This window comes from Microcebus murinus, chromosome 18 (genome assembly GCF_040939455.1).
Source record: "Microcebus murinus isolate Inina chromosome 18, M.murinus_Inina_mat1.0, whole genome shotgun sequence".
NCBI lineage: Eukaryota > Metazoa > Chordata > Mammalia > Primates > Cheirogaleidae > Microcebus > Microcebus murinus.
Window position 1 is genome coordinate 27,970,690 of NC_134121.1, and position 24,756 is coordinate 27,995,445.

General features: G+C 37.6%; 1 protein-coding gene across 2 annotated transcripts in view; it reads right to left on the reverse strand.

Moving 5' to 3' along the window:
• The window catches only part of TADA2A (transcriptional adaptor 2A), a 52,071-nt gene that overhangs the window by 15,687 nt on the left and 11,628 nt on the right, over positions 1-24,756 (reverse strand). For both annotated transcript variants that reach the window (XM_020281293.2, XM_075994381.1), the window contains exons 5-9: positions 15,893-15,984; positions 12,806-12,963; positions 10,747-10,835; positions 9,445-9,517; positions 1,257-1,320 (exon numbers count right to left, since the gene is read on the reverse strand). In XM_020281293.2, coding sequence (XP_020136882.2) covers positions 1,257-1,320; positions 9,445-9,517; positions 10,747-10,835; positions 12,806-12,963; positions 15,893-15,984 — 476 coding nt within the window. The remainder of the gene's footprint in view (positions 1-1,256; positions 1,321-9,444; positions 9,518-10,746; positions 10,836-12,805; positions 12,964-15,892; positions 15,985-24,756) is intronic.

The window sequence follows — 24,756 nt, forward strand, 5'->3', positions numbered from 1 at the left end:
CAAATACTGAAAAACATGCGTCTGTCACTTAAGATGAAACAGAAGGGAATCTGTGTCCATGCCATAAAATTAATCTATTCAGCTTGTGGAAATGATAATTGAGAACAGCCATTTAAGGAGAAATCTGCTAACCATAAAAGGGCACCATGATCACACATTCAACACTTATAACTCTGCATCCACACAACAATTTGAAGCTATTAGAAATAAATATATATTGTGCATATTTAATGGAAGGGCATCATAAACAAAGATCTAATAGCAACCTCAATAATTGAGTTCTACAATACTCTCTTGGCTCTAATCGTATGTTTCAAGCAAAATAAAATTTAAGTAAAGTATGCAGGTTTTTATGTCTGGAACCTCTGATTTATACCAGAGGTATTCATGACTAGCAATGAAGCTTCTCACAAGAGCAACTGGATAAACTTCAGCACTTCATAGAAGCTAACTCCAGACACAGAGAGTAAGTTTTATTTTAGATCACATCTTGGTTCTGTAAGAGTGCTTCCCAAGTCTCTTTCCTTTTTCTTTAATTTTTTATTTTAAGAGACGGGTTCTCACTCTTGCCCAGGCTTTGGAGTGCAGTAGCACAATCATAGCTCACTGCAACCTCAAATTCCTGGGATCCCGCAATCCTTCATATGCACCACCGTACCCCAGCTTCTCTCCTTTGTATTGCTGAAATACCACTGTGTCTATAGTTAGTAACACCACAGTAACACACACACACACACACACATATTCATACCCTCTGCACACCCCTCTCTGAACTGTTAAAGTCTCTATAATCCAAAAGGAATCTGAGAGCCATAATTTCTATGTCTGAATGTTAATTTTTTGATCTGTTACAAAGAAAAGGAATAACCAGAGTGCCTAAAACTTGTTTAGAATTTCTTTGAAATCCTTTTAGATGAAAGACTTCTCGAAAAAAGTGAGCAATTATAATGAGAGCATTAAAAAAGCATAACAATAACACCTTGAATTTACCTTGTTGCTTTTTTCAAAGAGCTTAAAACAGTGTACTCATATTATTCTTCATTCATTATAACATCAACAAAGAGTAAAGATGGAAGAAATTAAAAACAAGACAGGAATTATTATCCTTATCTGAAGGATGGAAAATTTAAGGCCTAAGGAGGATAAGTGTCCTCCCTAACACATCCCAAGATGAGCCACATGTGGAACGTTCTCATGGACTGTATGTGGTCAATATTCCAAAGCTGGAAGAAGGCAGGATGGTTTTATATACTTACTTTTTCCGTCTTTGTCTCTCCTTTAACCTAGAATGATAGATATCAACCACAGCCATCTTCAGAGCTATAAATAAGTACATATAAATAATAAATATATATAAATAGTATAAATAAAGCCAAGAAAGAAAAAACTTTTACCGAAACTTTGAACCTCATACTGCTAACTATTCCACGCTCACTGTCTAGAAAACCTTGTCTATTCAACCAGAGAATCAGAAAACATAATACAAATTTTTAAAAATTAGAAAATATATCTATTGGAAACATAAAAATATCTTAGCATACTGAATTTCTCTCATCAGTAAATTATAATGAAGTTCTTTGCCCCTATGTATATATTTTATAGTGTTACTCTGTAGATTATCATTTCTGCTTCCTACTAAACACTTCTTTTGGACATTGTTATGTATATTATTAGTACATACAGTGAATCTCTAAACTTTAGTAATACATCTATTAGAATAGTCATAAAAATGAATATTAATTATAGTTATAACTGCACAGGAGTAAACAAAAGAGACAATGTCAAGATAAGACTAATGTGAATAAAGGTGCAGTGTAGATATTTTCCCAGAGTAGGTGTTTTCAGTTGGGGAGCAGCAACTGTTTAGGGTGTCGGGTTTTGCATTCTATAGTGAAAAGTTCCATTAAGTAGCCTAACCAATGTAAAAGCCATGCCCTGCTTGGTTGCCCATTTCCCAATCCTTTCCTGGCTTTAATTTCATGTTAAAGACACTGGGAATAAGGAGAAAAGAGGCCACGAATAGCAAAAGTTTAAATCCATACAATAGTTCTGGTTCTTTCTTTCCATAGCCACTCTTTTTCCATCTTCAGTTCCTAAAGGTTCTCTTTACATTTCTCTTTTCCTTTACTTTATTCCTAGAAACTCATCCATTACTATGGTTTTAAATATTATCTATCTATCTATCTAATCTCAAACTCAGGTATCTACCTCAAGTTCCAGTTCTTATTGACTATCTCTACTCACAGGCAAACTTGTATTCTGCCCCTTTCCCATCCTCTAAAACTCTTATCTTGGCTAATAGCATCATAGTAAAGCTAGCTGTCCAAGACAGAAATCAGCCTGAACTTTTCCCTCCTCCTCTCTATCTAGTCAGTCAATGAGTCTTATCTGTACTGTACTGAACAGTCAAATCTCTCTCAAATTCTTATCTTCATCCCTAATCCTATTCCTTAGCTCCGGCATCTTGTCTTTCTTGTCATCCTGATGTCATCTTGTAAGAGAGGCATCATTACTCTCTTACTCCATTCTTGCCTCACTCCAATTCACCTCCTCCAGATGGTACCAGAGTAATATCTTAAAGCATAATTTTATGGTGTAATTCCCTATTTATAATTCTTCCATTGCTTCCCATCTACTTTTAGGAGTTCAAACTCTTGCATGTTATATAAGACCCTTTGTCTTGATTATGCCTACCTTTCTACTCTTGTTTCCTATCAATCCCTCACATACCCTATATACCATGAGCCCAAAACAGACTGCCCAAGATCACACAGCTGCTAAGCACAGAGCAGAGATCCAAACCTAGGCAGTCTGGTTCCAGAGCCTTGAGCAGGAAAAACACTGAAACAGTCTAACATGTTTACTTTCTCTCTGTTAGTCCTATATTCTAAATCTGGCTCAAGTGAAAATGAAATGTATATTTTAAAAACACCTCAGAAGCAAAAAAACCCCACAGGCTTTTTACAGTTGGAAGACCCCTAGGGTTAAGAAATGATGACCAGTTATTAACAACACTAGAAGAAAATATGAGTAATACATAATTTAATACTATGCTACATTAAACCATTCTTCACATCTATGGATTCTGAAAGCACCTTAAGATTTAATGACTGTAGTAGATTCTAGAACTACCTTAATAACTGGTTATCTTCTAAAATTTTGTGTAAGTTGAGAGTTTGGGGTATTTTAATTACGGAATCTATTTGCAGAAGAAAGAGACTCTAGAGAACACAATGACTTGCCATGTGTCCTCTGAAAAACTAAAATATGTTATTCAATGTTAGATAGTATTTCTAATAACACACCAGCCTTTGTAGCAAAAAAATCTGGCTGTGTCTAAGAATCGCTTCTTTCAAGGTAGTAAGCTTAATTCCAAAATAGAGCCTAGTGCATCTAAGCCTAGAGCCTCTGAAATGCTGATTAACTCAAAACAGGAATATAATCTCATTCCTCAACCAAAGAATGTGAGATTCAAGTTTATCCCATGGGGGCAATGCATCAGCAAAGATTTATATGTTTTAAACCTTGTTTTCAAATAAAATCTTATTTGGAATGGTTAAGTCAGATCCACTCTAGCTGAACTTCTTCTCTTTACTCTAATCCCCAGCTACCTATCTTAGCAGAAATCCTTGAGGATACCTCCATGGTATAATTCAAAGCCCACATTTCGGCTAGAACTAGATTTTAAGGTAGGAAAAAAGTGGGATCAATCAAGTAAGAGAACAGAACACAATGGCTCATTAGTATCACTGATTATAACATGAAAGCAAACAAAAGTTGCTGAGCAATGTACAATCCTGATGCACTATCAATATAACAACCCTGGCTAGATAATAGAAATAAATTTTGGATACTCCATACTAACTCATTACTGTGCATCTCACTGCTACCTACCCTTAGGATATTCTTAGATTAAAAGGTTCAATACCAAGATCTTACACGCTGTGCTATGAGCAGATGTGCTATATATGTATGTAACTTCAATCACTGGGAGATGTCCAGGAGTACATTATCCAGGCCATTCTCTCTTGGGTCTGAGATAAAAATAACTGAAGTCCTAGCTGGATAATCTGGAGAGGTGAGTGAATGCAGTATTTTTAAAAGTTTAAGTATAAAAAAAAATTAACTACCATGGATTCTTTTTGTTCATTTCTAACAACTTCAAAGATTTAAACAACACTGGATTACTTTTTCTCATAACTACCTACAAACTAAAACTAATTCAATACTGCCAGGGCCAATATTTAAGGCAATGGTTTTCAAACTCTTTCAGGTAGCACAACTCTTTCTACAAATGAAATCTTTCTTGATTTATAGGGTTGTTCCATATAAAAGTCCAGATGCCACAGACTGTCCCATACCTGGCACTGTTTTATAACACAGTTGCTGTGGAATGATGAACTTTAGAATGCTATGTTGGCAGAGATGCACTTTTGAAGTCTATGTGGTGGAAGGGTGGGTAGGAAGAGGGAGGATAGGAAGTGTCTCTCACATAAAGTATAACCAAACACAAGTTTTGTAGTAGACTCTATTACTTATGAGAAAGGAAGAGTTAGGAAGTCAATAGTTCAAGGCACAAAGGGAAACAAATGTAATAATAATAGCTAAATCATACTGAACACTTTTCATGTTTCAAGCTCTTTATATGCCTTATCTCATTTATCTAGTCAATAAGATGAGTTAAAACAGAAGGAAATATCTTGAAGATCCATGGAAATTACTGCTAATATTGACAAAACATTTCTGTAACTACTGTAAGACACTAACTTTATCATGTTGTTTCCTGAGATTTGTGCGGGAATGACTTGATCAAAAAAGAAAAAAACCAGAAGAGACTGTGTTACCAAAAAAATTTATAAATAAATACTGCTGATAATTGCTTCTACTGCTTGATCATTTCAGCAGTTTTAAACTTGTACAACTGGCTCTAGAGAACAAAGGGAAAGAAAAAAACACATAGAAGGAAATGGGAGGAGAACTGGAATTCTCCCAGAGAAAAATTCATATTTGAAGCTAGCTCTTTTCTTAATAAAGCACACCCAGATAGCAGCAACTGATTACAAGATCTTAACTGTATGAAATAACCCAGGGAAGACCTCAGCACCACAGGCAGAATAGAAATGAGAGAGCAGACATTCATTACAAGAATGAGAATCACCAGTTCACGTTCTACTAATAGGGACTGGAAGCTCCTGCACAAGGTGGCAAACAAAGAACCAGAGATCACTAAAAACAAACAAAAACTACCCATACTCTGTCCACTGATACAAGACCTCTGAAATCTCAGCTTTGGGGGACAACAAATAGTCTCCCTGTGATTACACGGGGGACTGATAAAGTTTCCAAACGGCTAGCCTTAAAATATTTCAAGAAGTGGGCAGAAGTCAGAGGCAGCTCCTTCCCACTGCAATGTATTTCTAACATTGTTCAAAATAGCTAACAACATGTTTCTGTTTTCTTGACAGAAGGCACTTACTGCTTGCTTTGGCAAGAAAACCAACTCAGAGGCCTTAACTACAGGGAGGCCAATCAAAATCCCTACTGCAACCAAACTTGTGACTCAGGTATTCCCCAGAAGCAAAGCTTTTTAAAAGTCACTTCTCCCCTAAAGCTTTTGGCCAAGATGCACACAAATAATTCTGTGAAAGGAAGAAGCCCATGTGACCTAATGGTTCAAGTCAGCAACTACAAAGTCTCAGGCAAATTACTTCTTTGTGCATTTCGCTGAATGTAAAATGGGGAAATATCTATTCTTACTTCTCAGGAATGTGGTGAAGCTATAGAAAATAAATGTGAAATCTCACAAAAAATGAACAGCAACAAAAATTCAAGGTTTTAAAGACATTAAGTATTATACAGTATTACCATAGACTTAGGGATAATCTACCACTTGCTGGCTGTGTGATCCCAAGCAAGTTACTTAACCTTTCCATGTTTCAATTTCTTCATCTGTAAAATGGGGACGATAACAACACCCAACTCGTAGCGTTTTATGAAGATTAAATAACTTCACAAATATGAACAGCTTAGAATGGTACCTGGCAAATAGTTAAGTGCTCTATATATTAGCTATTAATGATAAAATTTATGTCTAAAACGGCCTACACATAAAATAGCTCGATCACTATGAAGTGAAGGGCACTGCCAATAGGTGAACGCACAGACACCAGGCTGGACCTCTGAGCTACTGTTAAAGGATCTAAAGGCTGACAATATGGGCCAAAGAAATACAGAAATACAATATGAAAAGTGTGTGTGTGTGTGTGTGTGTGTGTGTGTGTGTGTATGTGTGTGTGAGTGATCCATGCCTGGCAGGGAAATCTTGCCGAAATTAGCTTTCCAAGTAGAGGGAGGGTAAACTGTACTAAGGTGCAAACCCTAAGAAGTATTCAAAGCACAGACCTAACATATAGGAGGAGCTCGTAGTACTTCTTGCTTGCCTGGGTTATGGAACAACAATGACTAGAAGAAGTCATAGCCAGGATGTCAGGACTCTAAGAAAGTCAGGGAAAGAGTAGTCTACAAATTCAGAAAAGATTTTTATAAATGAAAGGAGACGGGGAAAGAGATGACAGCAAGAGGGAACTAGACTAAACATCTACATTGAGATCTCACAATATACCATGAGACAGGCGAGTTTCAAGTATGAATCTCCTGCATCTCTCTTTCTGAACCAATAATTTCTGCTTATTTCAATGTAATATGTGTAGGTACCATTAACGGATCCCCAAAACTTCCTTATTTTCTTCCTTGGACAGTGCTTCACTTGCAGTGGGGCCCATTCTGAAGGCCTTCTGGTATGGTTGGAATGCAATTAATTATCCCTCCATTGTACCTCAGGCCTCCATAATGGACCATGCAAACCAGTATTATTAGACAAATTCCATGTATCAAAGCAGAAGTCTTTGGGTGAGGAAAAGGACTTGGAGACATCAGCTGATATTCTAAATGGGTTCTGAATACAAAATCCAACCAAATAGTCTGCTTCCTTCCAGTAGTTATAAGTGAGGGAACATAAATGGAATGCTGTTAATGCTCAGTAATATTAAGAGCATAATGGTATAATGGAATGATAATAACACCAATCTCCATTATGTACCATCTTTCACTGGAAATATTTACACTCTGAATAATCCGTGTCACCTCTTCTTTACTGGCGGGGGACACAAGGGAAGAGCAAGCAAGATTCCAAGGACTTGCCCAAGATCACACAGGCTGACTCAGAAGCCAAGCCTGAGGTCAAATTGGTGTCCTGATACCCACTAAAATCTCTGTTCCAGGTATGCTTAGAAAGCTCCTTCTCATTCCTGCCTGAATTTCCTTGGACTCCTAGTCCACTTCACTGAGTGTTCTGGAAGAGACTGCTTGAGGGCAGCATGCATCATGCTGCCAGAAGAGCTATTGTAAGAACTCCCAGACATGAACAACAAAGCATCTCCTCATGGTACCAGCAAGTCATCCCTTTGATCTCCAGTACTGCCAAACCTCTTTAAAATGGTATCTTTTCAAAAGCACTTATCTAAACATCTTATAGTTCACTACTGGGCAGGGGGGAAAAGAATTATTATTTATGTTGTGTTAATGCTACTATGTATAAGGATTAATAACTGATGCTTCAGTTCTAGTTCAAATGAATATCAATAATTTACAAGGTTGTAGAAACTATAGGGAGAGCACAAATACTTAACATATGTTATATATTTGAAAAGCTAACTGAATTAAAAATTGCTAATCAGTCAGTTGCTTCTTTCTGATTATTCCTTTTTGTCTCCACCTAATTACAGAAAAGACCACAAGTGTACCAGAAGGGATTACAAATCCTGCTTCTACAAAAAATGAAGAGTAAAATTAAATACCAACCATTACTACAGTTTCTTAAATATGCTGCAATGTAAGAATGAAGACCTTGGATTAGGGCCTAGAGAAGTGATTCAGCAAGTCCCTTACATAGTTGAACCATCACTTACATAAGAGATTTTGATTTTCAAAAGTTTGGTATTTTTGAACAATATCTGAAAGGATGGTATTTATGAAGCTGCTCTTTTTGCGTGTAGTAGTCTGTTGTTCTGGTAAGAAAGACATAAGCCGGAAAACAATACTATTTTAATTAAAGCTGGTGTGTATGAGGAGAAATACAGAATGGCAATCTGCATACCACTGACAAGGGAACAACACAAGAGGTGAGAAAAGACAAGGTGAGTCACTGGTGTTGAAAAGAGATTGACACACAAGACTGAACAAATACAATGGATTTAGTGAATGCTAAAGTAGTTTCTTTTAAGCTTTCCTCTTTTAGTTTGATCTACGTCACTCTGACTTTCCTTAAAGCTGTGTGGGAGAGAAGGAATGAAATTTTGAAAAAAAAAAAAAAAACCTTAAAAAAACTAAAAACAACCCACTCGAGAAATGTGTAAAGAAAAATTCTGAAGGTAAATTTTCTTTTTTTAATTTTTCTTTTTTTTTTCTTCCCTAATGAAGAGTCTTGCACGAAGGTAAAATTTTTATGAGGACTCTTTCTTGTGTAACAAATACCCAGGCAGCTCCTCTATGGAGAGAATTAAGTTCCCCTTCTAGTGACAGAGTACCAGCTAACAATATGAAAACTTGATTTATAATTCAACAAGTATTTTATTTGCCTTTCCTGCCTGGGATGTAAATTTAAGAGAAATAATGAAGATGCTGTTTAGAGAATATACACTCCAATGATTATTGATCTATTGTATCATATTCACTTCTGAACTGAAAATTAAAGAAAAGATTGGGGATTATTTTATGTAGTCCACCAAAAATGGAAAGAATGAAAAAAAGGGACTCAATGAAAGTCTAGCCATCTACTTTTAACAGCCCTATGGCATTCACCACTTAGAATAAAAGAGTTGACATAAATCCTTAGAGGGCTAATCAAAGATTAGAATTAAGAAGTGCTGAAAATAGAAGATTTCTAAGAAACAAGAAATGCTTAACACTCATTTCCAAAGAGGAAAAATAGAAAAAAAAAAAAATGCCCAATTTTGTCCTAAAAACCCTTGAAGGATTTCCATTCTTTTTCCCTGCTATGGGAAATCTGGGGTAACAAATTATAGTGAACATTTAGCATCAGCAGTTGCTACTAAAGTCTCAAGGCTTCCTACTGATACCCTTCCCTCTAAGGAGGCAAGTGAAGGCCATTTAACCAATGACCTTAGTGTAGGCTTACCTCAGTCAAAAGATCACACAGTCCAACAGATAGGATATTTCCAACTATTATTATATGACTGATACTCCTGCCATCATCATAAATAATACTCAACGTGGTCAAAATCCAACAACAGGGTAAGCTCAGCAACTTAACCAATAGATTTTGAATTCCATGAGGGCAGGGGACATATTTTATTCATATAGCACCCAAAACAGTGTCATCAAATAGTTTGCACTCAATAAACAATAAATAAAATAAAATGTTACCATGTAAAATGTCCGAGTCATCTTCAACAAAATCAATGTCTCTCAAGTCCCATTCTGCATAATTATCAAATTCCTATTCGGGGAGAGAAAAGTCCCACCCCAAACCCAGTATCTTTGATTAATGCCTTTATAGGAGCCATGCTTTAGAAGCAAATAGAAGACAACATAAGCAAATACTTGTTAAAAATTACTCAATAGAGTAAAAGGCCAGGATACTGCCACAAGTAATAGAAAGTCATAGGAAAAATCTGAGAGGCTTTCAGGCAGTAGTGACAACAAAAAATGAGAAAAGTTATGAATTCAGGAATGAAGCTAAATGTATTGTTCTAAAAATTAAAAACAGTCTATTCATTCCTAAGAAAATCTAACTTTGATTAGACTTTTAGATATTTAGGTAAGAAAACTGTCTACATTAATTTCTCTACTTTTTATTACCTTTTGAGGGGTCTATTTATCCAACAATATTGCTTATGCAATTCAATGGGTAGATTTATTCATATTCTATTCAATTAGTATAATTCGTAGGTGTAGAGTCTATGGGGCAGCTCTACAATATCACCTGTCATGAACAAAATGCTGACCTGGGTGTTGCTACCAAAATTGCTTGTAGTTTGTTAAACTTTCAAATTATCTCCAGAATCACTGTAGTTGTAGATTAGATGATAAATCAAGAGACTTGTGACTACACATGACTTTTAATTTCACGGCTGAATGAGGAACATATAGTTTTTATATACATTTATCATTCTTCATATACTTGTGGATACAGTGCAGGAGTCAGCAAACTATTCCACCCCACTGCCTATTTTTGTACATAAAGTTTTATTGGAACACAGGCTTACTCATTTGTTTATGTATTATCCATGCTGCTTTTGCATAATAGCAAAGTTTAGTTACAACAGGAAATTTATGCCTATAAAACCTAAAATATCTGCTATCTGGCCTTTAATAGAAAAAGTCTGCCAACTCCTGATATAGTTCAACCTTGAAACCCTCTAGGTGCGCAATGAGAACCAGACTGCAGAAATTTCATACCTACTAAGGAAGTGGAAGCCAGCACTGATGCAACTTAAGAAATAGGTTCTTGATTTAAAGAACTTTTACTGTTCCACATGTGAAAATGTTTACAAATGAGAAAAGGTACTCAAATACAAGAAAATGTGGCTACCTAAAGGCCCTACCAATTACAGTACTTTGAAAATCTCCTTTTAGTGGCATGATAACTATGGGTAAGAGATACAAGCCTCATTAGAAACAAAAATAAGTTTTTCCTACCTTGTGCTAAAAACATGTTTCTCCTACCTCAATGAAATCTGCTCGAGCTGGCATGTACCCTGCCATGTCCCGAGAAAGCAAGGAGTCAAAGGTAGGTCGGGGAGGGTCATCTGTAGCTGGAAGAATTTAGAATTTTTCTAAGTTAATTAATAAAATATTAGCATAAAAAAACCACTAAAATAGTCTTTATTTATAACCTGAAATATTTTTGTTTGGAGAAAGACAGTGTCTGAGAAAATAAGTACAATTAAAAAGGCTTTTATAAAGGGAAAAGTGAAAAAGATAATAAAGTATTATGGAAACAGACTGATTTCTTTTTTCTTTTTTTTGAGACAGAGTCTCACTCTGTTGCCTGGGCTAAAGTGCCATGGTGTCAACCTAGCTCACAGCAACCTAGAACTCCTGGGCTCAAGCAATCCTCCTGCCTCAGCCTCCTGAGTAGCTGGGACTGACTACAGGCATGCGTGACCATGCCCAGCTAATTTTTTCTATATATTTTTAGTTGTCCAGCTAATTTCTTTCTATTTTTAGTAGAGACAGGGGTCTCACTCTTGCTCAGGCTGGTCTTGAACTCCTGACATTGAGCAATCCTCCCACCTCGGCCTCCCAGAGTGCTAGGATTATAGGCATGACCCATGGCGCCTGGCCCAGCCTGATTTCTTAAAAAGGGAAACTGAAACTTAGGGAATCCTCTAAGCAAATACATGGAAATTTCCTCTGATTTTCATTTTCCTAAAAAGAAAGAAGGCTGGGTGCAGTGGCTCACATCTATAATCCTAGTACTTTGTAAAGCCAAGGTGAGAGGATCGCATGACCCCAAACGTTCGAAACCAGCCTGAGCAACATAAAACCTCATATCTACAAAAAATAGAAAAACTAGCTGGGCGTGGTGGCGCATACCTATAGTCCCAGCTACTTAGGAGGCTGAGCCAGAAGGATTGCTTGAGCCTACAAGTTTGAGGCTGCAGTGAGCTATGATAATCCCACTGTTCTCTAGCCCAGGCAACAGAATAAAACCCTGTGTCAAAAAATAATAATGATAATATTAAATAAAAAAATGAAAGAATACCATGGTTGGCTCTTTTAATATTATAGAACTTAAGTATCTACCTTGTCAGCCTAAGCTCCCTGATCCCTTAAGACCAATCTCAGTTTATAAAACTCATCCAACTGAGAGGGTAAGGAGAAACACACACAAAAACACTAGATTTGGAAGTTAACTAGAATTAAGTCCCAGCTCTAATATATAATAATCCCATGGCCCTGCACAGATTATTTAACCTTCCAGATGCTCAGTTTTCTTATGTGTAAAATGAAAGTATCTGCTTTGCCTATCTCACTTTGTTGTTATTGGGAACAATTGTTCAATAGATTTGAGAACAAAGTGCTAACATCAAAGTGCTATTCGAATAGGAAGTATTATCCATCTCTGAGTTAGTCAGCTATAAAACTATTTCTAGAGAGTATGAGGAAAGGGAGAATGAAAGGGAAAAGATTCATATCTCATCATTTGCCCTCTGGGAGTCATTCAGGAAAGATGGCTATTTATAATTCATCATGTTTTTGGTTATGTTTTATTAAGACTCACTGGTCCCACAGGCACACAAGATTAAAAAGTTCACCAATCACTGCCACAACCAAGTGAACAAAAATAACAACTGCTTCTTACACTTGACAGAGGGCAATTAATAATGAGCCGAATATCAGATTCTCTTAAGCAACTCACATGTATGATCATAAACTCCTCAAAGGAAGAGCAAAAAGGCTTGTATTCACAATGGCATGGAAAGATTGGTTCCTTTTTGACCTCTCATTTTATAGAAGCAAGCATTAAAGTTAACTGATACGTTCAAGGGATTCAGAATGGGTGGAACTACACACTGGCTTCAGGCACTTTGATGTCCAGAAGTGACCCCTGGGATATATGTTCCTTCCTTGCCACATTATGGCCCTGACTCTCAACAGCTGCCATGCTAACTCCTCCTATCTTCCATAAGCTTGTTAGCTGTTCAAGTCCTCAAATCACTGTTTATCTGCTACTGAAACAGGCCTAAGGAAGAGCTAAATCAAATGGGAAGGCACTTACAGTGAAATGGAATGGCTGTGTCAGCAGTTTTTGCCTCTTCTGCTTGTTTCAGGTTCAGCAGGGTAGATGCAAACAGAGGGTTATTGATGAAATGTTTCATATAGTGTTTCTCACACTCCTCCTTGGACTTGGTGCACATTTGATTGGCTACATCTTGCCTAGAGGAGTATAGGAAAAATAAGGCAGTAGGGCTTTCATTTATACATAATAGTAAAATCATCATTTGTTCTTTCCATATTTTAAATCATCCATATAACATCTGTACTGATACCTCCAAAACTGATATCATGACAATATCAGTGGAACAATGAGACTAATAAAACCTAGATTGGTGCAATTTGATGCTATAAATCCTGTTATTCTAAGATATAGCAACAATCACTAAAAAGTCCTTTCCTTTCCACCAAAAGAAAGGAAGTTGACTAGAAAATCTGTAAATTTCCCTGTGAACTAGGCCCTAGGGAAAGAATTGCTATAAATGTAAGAAGCCACTTCACAACATTCAAAATGTACATCAGCATAGTTTTTTTTTGCATAATGTTTTATAATTTACAAAACGTTTCCCATAAACAAACATTTCTTTACTAGCGCTCCTACAATATGCCAGGCACTGAGCTAGAAACATTCACAACATACTTAACTTAATCCTAGTAATATACTTGTGGAGTGGGTATTATTACTATCTCAATTTCAAAGAAGAAAAAATGACACCCAAAGGATTAACAGACTTGCTCAAGAAAACAAAGCTTGGCCGGGAGGCCTGGTGGCTCACACCTGTAATCCTAGCACTCCGGGAGGCCCAGGCGGGTGGATCGCTCAAGGTCAGGAGTTTGAAACCAGCCTGAGCAAGAGTGAGACCCCGTCTCTACTAAAAATAGAAAGAAATTAATTGGCTAACTAAAATATATAGAAAAAATTAGCCGGGCACGGTGGCGCATGCCTGTAGTCCCAGCTACTCAGGAGGCTGAGGCAGAAGGATCACTTGAGCCCAGGAGTTTGAAGTTGCTGTAAGCTAAGCTGACACCATGGCACTCTAGCTGGGGCAAGCCAGCAAGACTCTGCCTCAAACAAACAAACAAAAAAAAACACACAAAGCTTGTAAGTGACAAAGCCAGAATTTACATTTAAGATCCCCAAATCCTAGCCAAGGTGACAGAGAGATGAAGAGTCAGAAGTGAAATCTCTCAAAGCACTTCAGTCACCCTTCTCCTAAGGCTCTGTACTTCTCACTGTGCTCTGCTTTGTGTACTTCAAGCATCTGTATATATATTTTAAATCCCTTACTGGACTATAAGCTTCATGAGGGCCAGATGCATTCTTTTTTTTTTAATTATTATTTTTTGGGTTTTTTGGGGTTTTTTTTGTTTTTGTTTTTTACTCCTGTGGCAATGGACTGATTGATGGAAAGATGCATTCTTTTTTTTTTTTTTTTGAGACAGAGTCTCACTTTGTTGCCCAGGCTAGAGTGAGTGCTGTGGCGTCAGCCTAGCTCACAGCAACCTCAAACTTCTGGGCTGAAGCAATCCTCCTGCCTCAGCCTCCCAAGTAGCTGGGACTACAGACATGCGCCACCATGCCTGGCTAATTTTTTCTATATATGTATTACTTGGCCAATTAATTTCTTTCTATTTATAGTAGAGACGGGGTCTCGTTCTTGCTCAGGCTGGTTTCGAACTCCTGACCTCAAGCAATCCTCCTGCCTCGGCCTCCCAGAGTGCTAGGATTACAGGCGTGAGCCACCGTGCCCAGCCGAAAGATGTATTCTTAATTGTTAACTCCAGCACCTCATCACCAAACTTATTGTCTTACCCACGGTGGATAGAGAAGCTATAGTCTTTTTTGTGGTCTTTGTTTAGAAGGAAAGAGGACAGGGAGGATTAGACTATTTTAGAAAGTTAGACTGCCTGCTGGGCACCGTGGCTACGCTACCCCGTCTCTACTATAAAGAGAAAGAAATTTGGCCAACTAATATATATAGAAAAAATTAGCCAGGCATGGTGGTGCATGCCTGTAGTCCCAGCTACTCGGGAGTCTGAGGCAGTAGGATTGTTTGAGCCCAGGAGTTTGAGGTTGCTGTGAGCTAGGCTGACCCCACGGCACTCACTCTAGCCTGGGCAACAAAGCGAGACTCAATCTCAAAAAAAAGAAAGTTAGACTGGCAAGCAACGAATGAAAAACTAGGCCAAAGATGACAAGCAAGCTCCTCACAAGTGATCATTTTTCTACCTTCTCTGATATTCTCCATTGTACACAATGTTTTACGATGCTTAATAAATGCTGAATGAATGAATACAAGCAAAGCTGAACTAGGTCTTGTTCTTCAGGGCCCTGGACATAATGGAGGCAACCAGTGTATTCTGATGAACACCAGGAAAGATTATATACACTAGCAAGTCAGGGCAGGGAGGATTCAATTAAGAGTCCTTCATTAATAAGCCATGTAATCATGAGAAATAATTTTAACTCTCTAAGTTTCAGATTCTTTATGAACAAAATACATTTAATAATTCCTCTATTGTCTAGTTTACAAAATAAAATCATCAGTGTGAAAGTGCTCCCAAAAGGAAAAAATGAAAGTGGTGGGCAACAGCAATGAGTGCTATTCAATTCCGCCAAGCTTGGAATAAGGTAGGTGTTTGAAAGCTAAAAACAGAGAATGCTATTAGGAAATCTGTGAAACTTGAATCTTAGGTAAGCTATGACCATTTTCCTGAAGTCTGATTCACTTAAATGACTAGGGCATCTGTAGCCAAGAAAAATTCATAAAATCAGAAGAGTACAATAACTAATAAATCTAAACTTCCCCACTATTCAGAAAGGAACAACCAACCTCCCATTGTTAATACATCCAAAGTGGTCTTTTCAAGCTGCTCAGTCATGGACCACTACACATCCATGCCCTTGTGAAGCCTTTCAGGACTGGAATATAACTTGCAGAGGGGAAGAGAACTTGTTTCTAAATCATGCGTCAACAGGAAAGCACCATATGTTTTCCCATTCTGAGGCTCCTCCCTTTCTTTACCATTCAAAAGTAGCTTCTTCTTTAAACACACCTCAGCAGTGCAACTCTTAACACCAAGCTCTTACCAATTTCCAAACCCACAGTCCATCACAGCTTCTAAAAGGGCCATTTCTTCTTGAGCAGTCCAGCTGGGGTCAAGAACAGGAAAATCTGAGGTCTAAAGAGAAAGAAGTTTTGCTTAAGAACAGTGATAGAAATGGAACCTAGGAACCCCAACTGTAGTAATAGTTTATAGCTAAACATTTGTCATTCTCATGGTATTGAGAAGTACCTAAAGTACGTTCATATAAGCTGTCCACCTACTCCACTCTTATTTCTGCCATTAGTTATAAAGGTCTCCAATAAAATGCCATGCAAGTCATGCAGAAATATATACTTTTTAAACTTAGCACAAAGGTAGAGATACATATTACAGTATGCTCCCACTTAGCTAAAAGGAAATACAAATATGTGTGTGTTTATATTCTTTTAAATGGAAGAAAAAACAACACATAAAAAGAAAGGTTACCTATGGGAAGGAGAAAGACAATAGGGTAGAGAGGACAGAAATACAGCTAGACTTCTCTGAATATTGTATGTAGATTTAACTTTGAAAACATAAATATTATACATAATTATTAAATTTTAGAATTTTTCCACACCTGGCATTCTTCTGAAAAAAAAAAAAAAAAAAAAAAAAAAAAAAAATTTTAGAATTTTAAGAAATAAATACAAAATGTAATAAACTTGTGAACTGCACAGAAAGGAACTATTCAAGTGATTTTAAAACACTGTAACTTTGCCAGGCATAGTGGAATGCACCTGTAGGTCCTAGCTACTCAAGAGGTGAGGCAAGAGGACTGCTTGAGCCTAGGAGTTCAAGACCAGCCTGGAGACCTGGCACGGTGACTCATGCCTGTAATCCTAGCACTCTGGGAGGCTGAGGTGGGAGGATCACTCAAGGTCAGGAGTTCGAAACCAGCCTGAGCAAGAGCGAGACCCTGTCTTTACTAAAAATAGAAAGAAATTAATTGGCCAACTAAAAACTTATAGAAAAAATTAGCCAGGCATGGTGGTGCATGCCTGTAGTCCCAGCTACTCAGGAGGCTAAGACAGAAGGACTGCTTGAGCCCAGGACTTTGAGGTTGCTGTGAGCTAGGCTAACGCCATAGCACCCTAGCCAAGGCAATAGAGTAAGACTGGCTCAAAACAAAAACAAAAACAAAAAAAAACCAGGCTGGAGAACACAGCAAGATCCTGTCTCTAAAAAATAAACAAACAAAAACAAAAATAAAATAAAAAATAAAACTCTAAAATTTGATTACATAAATATGTAAGATATACCTTAAAAACAAAAGAAACTGCCGGGCGCTGTGGCTCACGCCTGTAATCCTAGCTCTCTGGGAGGCCGAGGCGGGCGGATTGCTCGAGTTCAGGAGTTCGAAACCAGCCTGAGCAAGAGTGAGACCCCGTCTCTACTATAAATAGAAAGAAATTAATTGGCCAACTAAAAATATATACAAAAAATTAGCTGGGCATGGTGGCGCATGCCTGTAGTCCCAGCTACTTGGGAGGCTGAGGCAGGAGGATTGCTTGAGCCCAGGAGTTTGAGGTTGCTGTGAGCTAGGCTGACGCCATGGCACTCACTCTAGCCTGAGCAACAAAGCGAGACTCTGTCTCAAAAAAAAAAAAAAAAAAGAAACTGCCAAAAAAACTTAAACTGTTTTCTATAGTGCTGATATATTAATAGTTATTCTGAGACTACTATAAGTATACATGTTATAGGGTATATTAAATCAGTAATTATGTTGCCATCAATGGAAAGTGGAATTTGGGGACTGAGAAAAAGATACAAATGTAAGATCTACGAAGTTATGTAAAAAACCTTGTAGTCTTGTATTTGAATTGAAAGTTTTACTATAAACTTTTGATGTATTTTTCCTTAAAAGAAAAATAATTTCGTAATACCATTCATTGAAAAGGTCTGGAAATGACCACCAAGCCAGGAGCAGTAAGTGCTTCTAGTGCCCAGTTTGCAGTTCCTTTCCACTGAAAGGAACAAGGGCTCCTTAAAGAAAAGGCTCGATCCAGGTCTGGGTCAGGAAATGAACAAGACAAGACTGGAACATTTTGTTGTTATACTTGAAAGCAAAGAAGTTCTCAAAGACAGACTATAAAGGTCATGTCAAAAGGTAATACAGAAGCCAACTTGCAGAGGCTCCTACTAACCAAAAATGGAATATTTTGAGCATAAATAAGGATTTTAACTGCAAACAATTGAAAGACATAAAAATTTGTAAATATTTGGAGGATGCTAGATAATCAAGTCACATTTGCAAAACTAGTAACTAAAGGGAAATAATCAGCATTTATCCTACCTTTCCCATACAAACTTTACTCAGGGTGATCACACAAATGATGAGAAGTTTCTTTCTATAGAATTATTCTAACTCATAAATTAAAAGGAGTATTGGAATTTTACTTATTTTTTATTGATTGATTGATTGACAGAGTCTTGCTTTGTTGCCCTGGGTAGAATGCAGGGGTGTCATCATAGCTCAATGCAACCCCAAATTCCTGGGCTCAAGCAATCCTCCTGTCTCAGCTTCCCAAGTAGCTGGGACTACAGGCGTGTACCAAGATGCCTGGCTAATTTTTCTCTTTTAGGTAAGAACAGGGTCTCACTCTTGCTCAAGCTGTTCTTGAACTCCTAAGCTCAAGCAATCCTCCTGCCTTGGCCTCCCAGAATGCTAGGATTACAGATGTGAGCAACTGTGCCTGGCCAAAGGTGTATTAGAATTAAATGATCACTATTTTGCAATCCCTGATGAATTATGATCATAAACAGATTTCAAGGAGTCATTACATGTAACTACCAAGTGGCAGGAAACACAAGAGACAGAGGAACACATTAATCAGAAAAAGGCAGACTACGGTAACATCTATAAGACAAATAACTCAGTTTTTAAAAATAAAACAAATTATAAGAAACGAGAGAGGAGCTTCTGGACAGCTGAACACGTGGAGTTGCCTAGAGGGTGGTGTACCCACAGAAGTAAGCTCTGTGCCCCATCCCACATACCTTGCCTTATGTCTATCTTATATCTAGCTGTTCACCTTTTTTTTTGAGACAGAGTATTGTTCTGTCACTGTGTAGAGTACAGTGGCGTCATCATAGCTCACTGCAACCTCAAATTCCTGGGCTCAAAGGATCCTCCTGCCTCAGCCTCCCAAGTAGCTGGGACTATAGGCACCCACCACAAAACCCAGCTAATTTTTCTATTTTTAGTAGAGATAGGATCTTGGTCTTGCTCTTGCTCTTGCTCAGGCTGGTCTCGAACTGCTGAGCTCAAGCAATCCTCCTGCCTCGGCCTCCCAGAGTGCTAGGATTACAGGCGTGAGCCACCGTGTCCAGCTAGCTGTTCATCTTTTATTAATAACATCACCAGTGTTAAATCATGCTGATGTCATATACCCCCGATATGATACAATGAGAAGACACTTCATCCTTGTGGTCATCCACCTAAACACCCATAAGCCAAATTTAATAATGATGAAATAACAAATATATGAAGACAAAACTAAGGGACATTCTATAAAATACTTTTGACTTGTCAAGGCCATGAATTAAAAAGGAAACCTGAGAAACTGTCACAGATTGGAGGAAACTAAGGAAACATGATGATTAAATGCAATGTAGGATCCCAAACTGAAGCCTGGAAGAGAATAGGACATTAGTAGAAAAACTGGAGAAGTCTGAATAAAATCTATAGTTTAGTTACTAGTATTGTAGCAATGTTCATTTCTTAGTTTTGACAAATATGTATTATAATGTAAGATGTTAACATTTGGGGAAGCAGAATGAAGGTTATATGGGAACTGTCCTATATTTGTAACTTCTCTGTAAATTTAAAAATTATTCCAAAATTTAAACAATTTTTTAAACAAGTCAGCAAAAATAAAAAGACAAAAAAAAAGAAGAAAGAAACGAGAGAGAGAAAATCCATATAGAACATACATAAGAGGCAACTAATTGGAAAATTGGAATGTAGGAACCTTATTTGAAACTCAATTAAAACAAACTGCAAAAAGTAAAAAACAAAAACAAAAACATGCCACACCCACTAAAATAGCTAAAATGAGTGAGACTGACAATGCCAGATGTCGGAGAGCAAAAGAAGCAATCGGAACTCTCACACATTGTTCATAGAGGTGTAAATGATACAACCACTTTGGAAATCACTTTCAATCATTTCTTTAAAAGTTAAACAATCATTTACTCTGTGACCCAGCACCCAACAATTCCACTCCTGGGTACCCCAGGTATTAATCCAAGAAGAATGAAAATATATATACATAGATAGCCTTATTCAAGAATGTTGAGGCTGGGCACAATGGCTCATGCCTGTAATCCCAGCACCTTAGGAAGCCAAAGTGAGAGGCTTGCTTGAGGTCAAGAGTTCAAGACCAGCCTGGGCAACACAACAGGACCCCATCTCAAATAAAAAAAAACAAAAACAAAATCTAGGAGCATGGATGAACAAACTCTGTTATAATCACGCAGTAGACTATTACTCCGCAACTAAAAGGAATGATTAGCAGCAAACATACAATTAATAAACACAACATAAATAAATCTCAAAAACAGAGTGAAAGAAATCCAAAGCAAAAGAATACATACAGTATGATCCCATTTGTATGCAGTTCTAGAATACGCAAAACCAATTTACATTGATAAAAATAACAAAAGTGATTGTTTCAGGGGTAGAAAAGGGGATTGGGTTTTAAAAATTAAGCCTTTATGAGATGATTGGGGAAATGTGAAAAGTTACTAGCCTAACTTAGAGACCTAATAAAACATTTAAAGATGAAATGATATACTGTTTGGGGGATTTACTTCAAAATAATCTGGAGGGATGAAGGTTTAGACAGAACAAGATTGGCCATGAGTTGATAATTTTAAGAGCTAGTGATGGGTATATGGAAATTTATTTTACTATGTGTGGTAGTTGATTACAATGAACTTCTAGACTTCATATCCTTGTGTGGTCCCTTCTCATTTAATATGGGCTGGAACTGGGGCTGGAACTGTGACTTGCTTACAAAGGCTTGGCAGCTTCCACTTTTGCACTCCCAAGCCACCAAGTAAAAAAATCTAGCTTCCTTGCTGGAAAAACCATGAAAAGAGGCCACATGGAGAGGGAGTGGTCCTAAGACTATGTGGAGAAGTACAAAGGTCTCAGGCAGATAAGATGTTCAGCTAGCTCCCAATCAATTCAAGCCACCCTAATGAGGTGCCAGATGTGAGAAAAAAGCTTCTTGCACTTCCAGTTTCAGCATATCATGTGGAGCCAAGAGCTATCTTCACTGTTCCTGATCTGAATTCCAGACCCAAAAACTGTGTGAGATGATAAAATAGTTGTTTTATTTTAAGCAATTAAGTTTTGAGGTAGCTATTACATAGCAATAGATAACCAAACACCATTCTCTCTAGTGTAAATCTGAAATTCTCTATAATAAAAAGTTAAAAAAGAGGCCAGGCGCGGTGGCTCACGCCTGTAATCCTAGCACTCTGGGAGGCCGAGGCGGGCGGATTGCTCAAGGTCAGGAGTTCGAAACCAGCCTGAGCAAGAGCGAGACCCCCGTCTCTACTATAAATAGAAAGAAATTAATTGGCCAACTAATATATATATAGAAAAAATTAGCCAGGCATGGTGGTGCATGCCTGTAGTCCCAACTACTTGGGAGGCTGAGGCAGGAGGATTGCTTGAGCCCAGGAGTTTGAGGTTGCTATGAGCTAGGCTGACGCCATGGCACTCACTCTAGCCTGGGCAACAAAGCGAGACTCTGTCTCAAAAAAAAAAAAAAAAAAAGTTAAAAAAGAAAGTTGCCTGTAGTTGTCTGTAGGCCGGGGGGCAGTGGCTCATCCCTATAATCCTAGCACTCTGGGAGGCCGAGGGAGGCGGACTGCTCGAGGTCAGGAGTTCGAAACCAGCCTGAGCAAGAGCGAGAACCCGTCTCTACTATAAAATAGAAAGAAATGAATTGGCCAACTAATATACATAGAAAAAAAACTAGCCGGGCATGGTGGCGCATGTCTGTAGTCCCAGCTGCTCGGGAAGCTGAGGCAGCAGGATTGGTTGAGCCCAGGAGTTTGAGGTTGCTATGAGCTAGGCTGACGCCACCGCACTCACTCTAGCCTGGGTAACAAAGTGAGACTCTGTCTCAAAAAAAAAAAAGAAAGTTGCCTGTAGTCCCATCTACTTGGGAGTCAGAGGCAAGATGATTGCTTGAGCCCAGGAGTTCAAGGCTACAGTGAGCTATAATCATAGCACTGTATTCTAGCTGGGCAACAGAGACCCTGTATCTAAAAAAACTTTTTTTAATAAAATGAAATAAAAAATAAAGTGACACAGGAGTCCTTTAGATTACACAGGAATTTGGAAATTGTTTTATCTTTTGTTAATGACAAAAAAAAAACCTATCATGATTTGTAAAATTACACTACCAAAACTCAACACATTTTTATCTGAGCATGTATTAGGAATATGCCTTGCACATGAGATAGTATGAGATCAAAGAGAGAAATTTCAGAGTCTACATCTATATGAAATTCATAATCTGGCAAGTACCATAGAGACATGTAAATATAACTCACACGTTAGTTGAAGAGACTATGTTATTACTAAAACTGTATATTAGAATATTAATTATCCCTTACCAACTTTACTATGAGATAAACAATAAAAGCTTTCTATACCATGAAAACAAAAGGTATAAGGCAGTTTTACTTAACACTGAATCAATATTACTGAACTCCTGTATACAACCTCCAGCCCTACTGAACTAGAATCTCTAGGCAGAATTGCCAGGCAGACCCTAGAAATCTACATTTATAAGAATCTACATTATAAGAAGCTCCCAAGGATTCTCATGCACTAAAAGTTTAAAAATCACTGATATAAAGGGTGCAGCAGAAAGAGCTGCCTTGACTTGTTCAAAGTTCTAAGAATTATAAGACAAAAATAGGCACAGAATTCAGAAATCTTGATTAATGCACCACCTACCATATCATGAGTAAATCCCAAAAATACAACACTGTGAGATGACAAAAATAGTAAAACCCATTTAAAGTAATCCAAGGCTTCAAATGCAAAAATCAAGTTTTTAGTGTTTTCATCATGTGTGGAAAGCCAAAATTTGGTCATCATTCCTACAGAAGGAAAGATTCACTGGGAATAGATAAACTTGGCCAAAAAAAAGAAGAATGTATTAGTAACCTCCAAAAGCTCCCCAAAGTAAAGGACAGAACTTTGAAATGTGTTCGTATGGGTGTTGAATGAAAAAGATGATGTAATCAGAATTAAGTGGATCTGGAGTGAAACTTAGTTCTTTCAGCATTATGTAGAAGACACTATGCCCAAAATAGCTACAGAATACTCATGGTCAGCTTTCATACAGTGAATAAGCATGACAATCAAACTACCCAAGGTATACTGAATTATCCCTTAAGGAATTATTTCACAATGTAAATGAATAAATTTGTATTCTGGCTCTAAACATTCTTGTATGAATTTGGAAAGAATAAATCAGCTTTCTGAAGATCTGATGACCTTGATGAAATGAACTCAAGTCCACAGCTACTTTGACCACACTCTCCTAACCCTTCATTCATTCTGCAATAAATAAACGGGAAAAACATTTTTATTCCAGGCCTTATAATTAGTGAAGACATTCTTTAAAATACCAAAAGTGCTTACAGATGGGTAAAGGATGGCTAGCCAGTTAGCTCCCAAGAACTCTTACTAAGTAACTCTTCTTTAATTCATTGTGGTCTAGAATCTGACTCTGTGTACTACAAGCCCAGAAACTCCTTTTAACAGGATCCCACGGATGATCAGGCTCAGAGAAGCTGCTTCACCCTTTCTAAACTTTTAAGAGATTAAAGTAAATACACTACAGTGCTATATAGTAGGCAGAACTCAAAAGCTATTCTTCTCCTCCTCCTAAGATTCTCATCCCCCGATTATTCAAACACTAACTAGGTACTACTATGAAGGGACATTACAAATGGAATTAAGGTTACTAATCTGCTGATTACCCTAGATTATCCACATGGATCCAATGTAATCATATGACAGCCCTTAAAAGTAGAAGAGGAAGGCAAAAAAGTAACCCAGAGATTCAGCACAGTAAACGTTAGAAAGATTCCCAGCATTTCATCAATGACCCTCAAGGACTTTCTATGCTACTGGCTTTGAGGCTGAAGGAAGGAGGACAAGAGCCAGGGGAATGCGGGCAGACTCTAGAAGCTGAGAACAAGTCCTGGCCATCAGTCAGTAAGGAAAACAGTGTCATCATTTCTACATCCTCAAGGCAGTGAATTCTGCCAACATCCTGAACAAGCCAAGTGGACTCTCCCCGAGGGTCTCCAGATAGGAGCCCAGGCTAGCTAACACCTTGATTTCAGCCTATGGAACCTGGAACAAATGAGCTGAACCTAATGGTCTTCTGACCTAAGGAATTGTAAGATAAATTTGTGTTATCTTAAGCCACTTAATTTTTGATAATTTGTTACAGAAGTAATAGAAAACTAATACAGATTAATCTATAATGTGAAATTATTACTATCAAGACAGCCAGCATTTTTTCCTGTAAGAAAAACTACATAGAGGCCAAATGTCAGAAAACTGCTTGGTAAACTAGGAGATTCAGTTATATGTTTAATATGCTTTGATAACCAACAAACCTATCTTAAAGTATACATACCTATCAAGCAGACTAGATATTCACTTTGGCTCATTAAACCACCTAGGGTTTGGAAGGATACTACCAACACTCTATCTCTTCTTTGGAGGTGGTAATACACTCAATCAAATTATAGCCAAGTCTTGTTCTTGTTTAAAAAGTCTGCCTCTTCAGTGATTTTGTGTATTAACTCATTCCCTGT